Consider the following 7,694-nt stretch of genomic DNA (forward strand, 5'->3'; position numbering starts at 1 on the left):
CTCTCCACCAAGCTCCGATACTCTTTCGATCTGAAGAGATTTTTCATCAGCATAGGCCAATGATCATAATAACCATCGAATCTAGGTATGGCAGGTTGAACGAAATTATTGTTCTCTGCTGCCAGTGACATGGTTGTTTGTTTTCAAACCTTTAAGTGTTTCTCTCACTTTCTCATTGTGTTTCACTCACCAAAATTCAAAACTCTCTTTGAGAAAAACTGCAGTTTTTTAATTCTCAAAAAACCCTAAAAATAACCATGCCCTGTTAGAAGCTCTGTAATTTGGAGTTCAAAGAAGAAAGTGAGTCTAGTAAATAAAGCCTGGCCCTTTTCATTTTAGAAACTGTAACCTGTGTATTTTTTTTTCGTTACAAAATTGTGGCACATCATGGTTCTCTTATTTACGACTACTCCCTTTGAATTAATTTTTTTTCAAACTTTTCTTTGATGCAGTCATATTCAAATGTATGAGACATTAAATAACAAATTTCAGATGAACATGCATTAGTCAAAAGTAGTTATTATCTTCCCTTCTTTTAATTGAATTCTTAAGTGCCCAAATTTCCAAGCTATCCATACTCAATAACATTGAATGACAGGTTTCTACATTCTTCACGCATAAATGACTCAATCTCACCATCCATTAAATATATTAAATTCAATTTGACTATCAAAATATCAATACTACAAGGTTTAATTATTCTACAAGTCCCTAGGCTACTTGATAATTAAATGAACCTAAATTCAAATAAAATATTCAAATGACTTTTTAAAATGGTTCCATTTCTTTTTTTTTTTTAAATACTGTCAAACAAAGAAAATAGAAGTATATATTTAGCAATAACATAAACTTTCAATCTACCCTTAGTAGTTCAACTACAACTACACCTTCCTAATTTCCTTCCTAACTCACCCAATTCAATTATTACTTATAAAAACAAAAAACAGAGAAAAATAAAAAATAAATAAAAAATTGACAGTAAATTGGTTTCATGAAAAATAAAAATATGGGGGTATTATTGTCTTTGTCACTTCATCTGTAGGTTCTGTAAGCCGGAGTATACATACAGCTCTCAGCAAACTTCTCCAAATCTTTTGGTTGAGGAAGCCGAGTCGCCAAACCTATAATAAAAACACAAACTCAGTTAACTCGGTTATCATGATAAGTGATTATCCTATAAACGCTTAATGAAGATGTTTATCGAATCAGAATCTTAAAAAGCTCACCGAGCTCATAAGCCTTAGCAGCAACTTTGGCAGCAATGTGAGCTGAAATCTTTCTGATATTTGTGAATGGTGGAAATATCAGACCCTTCTCAAAGTTTTCTTCTGTTACTTGTTCAGCCAATGCCTCAGCTGTTACATGAATTCTATTACTCCATTTGCTTATAAAATGAATGTATTGATTGATTCTATGTGTACCACATTAGAGTATTTTAAGTATAGCTTTCTTGCGAACTTACATGCAGCTAGAAGAAGATCATCGTGCACGCGAATGGTACCAGACATTATTAAACCTAGACCGAACCCAGGGAATATGTATGCATTATTCGACTGAAGATCAAAATAATATTCAAGTTAGTCGAGAACAGATACATCAGTTATTCAATGAATCTAAAAAGTCAAAATTTGTTTATAATAAGGAATGGAGAATCTCAGGATTATACCTGCCCAGGGACAAACACTTTCCCCTTATATTCAAATGGTGGAAATGGGCTCCCGCTTGCAAAAATCGCACGTCCCTGATTCGTTGACAAGGGAAGAAAAGAAAACAGAATGGTGAGCGTTGATCCAAGAATAAGATTAAATTTCAATGCAAAATATAAGTTGGTTCTTATTACCCTGCTCCACAAGTAAGCTTCTTCAGCAGTACATTCTGATTGTGATGTTGGGTTGGAAAGAGCCAGAATAATCGGTTTCTACAAGTATTATCAAACAAAACAACATTACTCAACTTATTCAGACATGAAGTTGTATTGGAGTTACTTACTAGCGACACGGAACCTACCTCATTAAGAGAAGTCATCGCCTCAACCACCTCTTTGGTAAAAGTTTTTCCTTGTCCCGATGTTCCGATAAGAACTGTTGGCTTAATTTTCTGAAAACATAACACTGAAAATGTAAGAAAATTGAAACTTTGTTTATGTGCATGTGTCTACATGTAAAAAAAAAAAACAAGACTTATCATCATACATTAACAGCATCAAGAAGGTTTCTAACAGGTTCGTGTTCATGAGCCCACGGCTTCTTGAAATGTTGGAGTGATTCTTTACGGGATTTAACAATCAATCCCTGAAAAAGTAAGAATAAAGGATCAATAAGGAGGACAAGAATTTACTTTATAAATGTGGAACTGACTTCAGTTTTACTAACCTTTGAGTCCACCAACCAAATATTCTTGCGTATTTCCTCCAACGGACCATTTGTCTGCATAATAATGGTAGTTTCTCGATAAATCTAAATTATTCATGCAATATTCAGATCACAATACTCTCTCACCGCCTTAGAAGTAGCTACCAACCTGTTTTGATATTTCAAGAGCAATGAGTTCTGCGATTCCAGTGCCCGCCTGCAACCACCAGACAATATAGTTAAGCCAAAAAGAGAAAATGGATGTAGAAGTTCTGAAGAATACTCTTCTGAGAAACAATCATGAAGATAGAATTATGCAAAAACATACCTCTCCGGCACCGAGGAATAAAAATCTGTGGTCAGCTAAGTTTCCACCAACCAATTTCAAAGCTGCAACTAAGCCAGCAAGAACAACTGATGCAGTTCCCTGGATCAAACAAAGTAGATACAATGTCAGAGACAATCACAATACGAGTTTTGAGCATTGTGATAGAAAATACATGAATTCAATATCTAATATAGGTATTTATTACCTGAATATCATCGTTGAAAACCAGATGTGTTGATCGATATTTTTCAAGCAAATCAAAAGCATTGTGGTTCGCAAAGTCTTCAAACTAATTATGTCGCATAACAGATACATAAAACAGAAAAGTTTGAATTAGTACAGACTGCAAACATTTAAGCCGCGAAATAAATTGTGGTTTATCTATCATATTGCTAGATACCTGAATTAGGACTTTTTCGCCGTAAGTTTGCTTGACTGCAGTCATAAATTCATGTATGAGTTCAGAATATTCTTGCCCGGTTGCTCGTCTTCGCTTTAGGCCGATATATAATTCATCGTTGAGCAGCTTCTCATTGTTTGTCCCAACATCAATTGTTATAGGCAGGCACTGTAACAAAGTATAAGGTCATTGCAAGTTTACGGTACACATTATTTACTAGTAAACAAGTAACAACGCAGTGAACATATACTTACAGCTGAAGGACGAACTCCTCCTAGTGCCGTATATAAAGATAGTTTTCCCACTGGTATTCCCATCCCCTGAGAATTCAGCATAGGTTGCAAAAGGAGAGATCACAGCATCAGATTTTATGATTCAATTAAACTATCAAAAAGTAATAATGTGAAACATGTATAATAGAATTTACCTGACAACCTAGATCACCAAGACCTAAGATTCGTTCTCCATCGGTTACAACTATGACTTGAATGTTCTTCTCGGGCCAATTCCTCAGTACTTCAAGAATCCTCCCCCTATAATTTAAATGTCCAATCAAAGGTGAGTTACTAACAAAAAATTCTACGAGGGTAAACAAGCGATCCTGTTAAACATACTTCTCGTTCAAACTTATATAAAGACCCTGTGGACGCATAAAAATGTCTCCGTATTTCTGGCAAGCCTCACCGACAGTTGGAGTATACACAATTGGGAGTAATTCTTCAACATGTTCAATGAGAAGTTTGTAAAACAGACGTTCGTTTCTTTCCTGCAAATTAAGACGGGTTTCAAATTTATAAACAAATTAATGAACAAAAAACCAAAGACCGCGAAAATTCTCACAAACAGACCTGTAAATCCATCATAGCAGTGTATCGCTGCAACGGAACTTGATATTGGCGTATATGCTGGATCATTTTCTTCACCTGAGTTTCTTGAGGAATAGTTGTTGGGGGAAGAAGACCGCGCAAGTAGTGAGCATCCCTCTCTTTTTCAGTGAATGCCAACCCTTTGTTGAAGTGAGGATCTCGCAACAACGTGTAACCACTAAAAAGCAAGAATCAACCAATTCGTAACATGGATCAAAGACATAAACATTCAGAACTCTTAATATTCAAAGAAGCTACTCAAATTACAAACAATTCAATCTGTTGAAAAATAAACTTGTTAAAACACCCGATCCACAACTATGCAAATTTACATTTATACACCACAGAAAGGAACCAAAAACAAGGTTGACGACATATATTAGGTGAACAAAACTACACTCATGACATGACATCTAATATACAATCTATAAAGCACAGACACCAGACACACGACACTGATATATGACACATCTTCAATCATCGACACTGATACTGATACATCGACACCAATAATAATTTGAAGAAAAAAATGAATAAATTAAACCTAATCACAAGCGTTGGAGGCAGTTTCAGACACTGACATGGACACACTTTTTGTAAAGGAATCTTTTTTCACGGGTGCTTGTGTACAGAACATATTCAAGATCTATGCTTCAATCATATAACAAGAAAACAATTCAATCAAATCTCAAGCACTCCAATTGAGTGGATGGTGACATAGACAACACAACAAGACAAGGATCTAATCTGAATCTAACAAAGAATCAAATCATAACAAACCTAAGACATAATCAAAATCAAGAACAATAACAACAACTAACTAATAAAAAACATAAGATCAGAACTGTAACTCTCACCTAGCAACAGAAACACTCCAAGGAGTAACAGAATGATCCTCAGTAGCCTTATCCTCACCGTAAACATCTCGAGGACCGCCACCGGAGATCGCGTTATTATCAATATCTTCCACAACCGGCTCATTCTTAATCTCTTTCAAAGGTGTCTCCATAACAACGCTCCCATTTCTGTCATTGATTGGTGACATACAGCTCACCCTCCAAGGTCCATAACTTCTTCTCTGTCCACCACAGACGTTACCACACCCACCTAACCCTGTGTTACCCTGCTCACAATAAATTACACATTAATAATAACAAAACCCAGATGAATAAATCACCTCACCTAATTAAATTCCACAAAAAAATTAATTTTTTTTTAAATTTGTAGCTGAAAAACAAAAAACCCAGAAACTGAATCATTCTTGAACCATTCTTGAATCATTCTTGCAGATTCAAGATTTGGAGAAAGTGGATTACCAGGAAGTTGCATCTGGTTGAAGAGATCATGATGCTGTGCTGTATCAAAGACAGAGAGAGTGTTAAGAGGAGTAAAAATAAGGTTTTTCTCTGTCACACTCTCTCTCCTATTCTAAACCTGAGTTTGGAATTTCTCTGATAAAACAAGAGAGAGAGGGAAAGAGAGATTGAGTTGGTGGAAATGAAACAATGAATGAAAACATGTTTCGTAAGGTCACCTTAAAAAGGTTGTAACTCGCAACTTGTTTGAACAAGTACCATGAACGAACTTCAATTCCCATCGTCTTTCACTTTACCTAATTACCCTTCGTTTTTTCCGAAACTATTTCTCTTATTATTTTAATATAAAAACTATGCAATCAAATCAAATACTATCAACAAAATAAAATAAATTGCAAGTGAGTCCAAAATAGGTGGGACATTTTTTGTATATTCTTTTTTTTTTTTGAGAAATATATTTTGATAGAGATTTAATTTGTTTTTTATTTTTATATTGTGTGTTTTGTTTTGAGACCAGTCATAATGTATGCATGTATGTATGGATTGTGATGCGGCTATGGAATGAGACTAGAAGTCAGAAGAGGTGTGGTGTTTGTAAATTGTGATGTGGGTGCCACTGCCATCACATTAACATGTGGAATGGATAGATACATCTATTTTTTAAATTAATTTATTAATATTTTAAAAGTTTTACTAATTAATTTAAAATTATATTTTTTAATAAAAATATTATTTAATTATTAAAACTATATTTAAATTTTTTAGATTGAAATCTGAATCTCCAATGTTTTTAATTAGTTTAAAACCTTTGAACTATCCCATTAAATCATGACATTCAAATTTTAATTCACTTTTATCCTTGATTAGATATTCATTCAAGTTAATTTTTTTACTTTAAAATTATATATCTAAATTTTAGGTTTAATTACAATTTTGATTCTCTATTTTATCTACTGTAATTTATAAAATTGATTTCTTATTTTAAATTTAAGTTTTAACTTTCCTCTCATATTTTTAAAATTAATGAAGTTTATATTTTTTGGATGACAAATTTTTTATAAAACATGATCCCCCAATCTCTTGTACTATTTTATTTTAATGAATTTTGGGTTTATTCATCGCATATAAAGTAATCGTGAAATTTTATAGATAAAAAATATAAATTAAAAAAATAAACCTCTCATTAATTTACTATGAAAAATATGAGAATAAAACTAAAATTATTTAGATTTAAAATAAGCGATTAATTTCTCAATTTAGATAAGACTGGGATCGAAATTACAATTTATCTTAAAAATTATGATTTGTTTACATGTGATTTAATGAAAATTACAAATATTTTTTTATCCATGTGCCAACACATATTAGTTGTATGTGTAAAAAAAAATTACAGTTACATTGTATAAATTATGTTTTAAATTTACTGGAAACATACTAGTTTGTGGCTTTAAAGAAAAGACTGTCTTAAAAATAAATATAATTTTCTTATAAAAGTATATTAAAAAGATATGTTTACCACTTCCTTTATAATTACATTTGCAAATTAAAGATAACATTAAAAACATTGGATGATTTCAAATCCCATTGATCTTAATGTCAATAATAAGAATAGCATAAAATTAATTTATAAAAAAGTTTCATTTTAATATATTATAAAGAGTTTAAAGGTAGTGCACTGTCAGTATAAAATATTTTACATGGTCCGTGTATTACAACCCTTAAAAAGAAATACTTTACATGTGATTTAAAGAAAAAGTCAAATATTTACAAAAATTAACGGTTATGATTTCACTGACAGTGTAAAACTGTTTTACACCGTCGGTGTATTTCCATTAAATCCTATTATAAATATAATTTATATTATAAGCTTAAAGATAGTGCACGGTCAGTGTAATATTTTACACGATCAGTGAATCACAACCGGTGTATTTCCATTAAATCCTATTATAAATATAATTTTTATTATAAGCTTAAAGATAGTGCACGGTCAGTGTAATATTTTAAACGATCAGTGAATCACGACCTTTAAAGAGTATCCCAAGAGCACTGATTAGCATTTCTCATATTTTATAAGTGATTTAAAGAAAAATTCAAATTCCCACAAAAATGAACGGTTATGAGTTTACTGACTACATTATCGGTGTATTTCTATTAAATTCTTATATTAGTGACATATATAATCAATTATTTTATAATTTATAAATAGATATTATAAAATTAAATTTTAAAATAATCTAATAATTATAATTAATTTAAAAAGTAAATTATATTTATATTGACACGGCATTTTTTTAGTATTTCAAAAAAATTGAAAAGAACATGTTTAATGATTAAATAAATAAATTTTATAAAAGTGTGAGATTTAAAAGAATTAAATATGTTCAGACAAAAGAAAGTATTTTTTTTTCAGTCAAAATAATTATTATAAAAAAA

General features: G+C 31.6%; 1 protein-coding gene across 1 annotated transcript; it reads right to left on the minus strand.

Annotated features, from left to right (window-relative positions):
* Window positions 1–761: 761 nt before the first annotated feature.
* LOC131632477 (NADP-dependent malic enzyme-like) lies at window positions 762–5,476 on the minus strand. Its single transcript, XM_058903225.1, has 18 exons — window positions 5,262–5,476; window positions 4,803–5,068; window positions 3,928–4,123; window positions 3,694–3,845; window positions 3,507–3,612; window positions 3,334–3,399; window positions 3,080–3,247; window positions 2,885–2,968; window positions 2,680–2,778; window positions 2,521–2,568; window positions 2,373–2,426; window positions 2,193–2,291; window positions 2,008–2,097; window positions 1,841–1,918; window positions 1,667–1,741; window positions 1,463–1,553; window positions 1,227–1,355; window positions 762–1,121 (listed from the first exon to the last, which is right to left on the minus strand). The coding sequence occupies exons 1-18, from the start codon at window positions 5,289–5,291 to the stop codon at window positions 1,033–1,035; spliced, it is 1,920 nt and encodes a 639-aa protein (XP_058759208.1). The 5' UTR covers window positions 5,292–5,476; the 3' UTR covers window positions 762–1,032.
* Window positions 5,477–7,694: the final 2,218 nt, after the last annotated feature.

Source organism: Vicia villosa, unplaced genomic scaffold (assembly GCF_029867415.1).
Source record: "Vicia villosa cultivar HV-30 ecotype Madison, WI unplaced genomic scaffold, Vvil1.0 ctg.000941F_1_1, whole genome shotgun sequence".
Classification (NCBI taxonomy): Eukaryota; Viridiplantae; Streptophyta; class Magnoliopsida; order Fabales; family Fabaceae; genus Vicia; species Vicia villosa.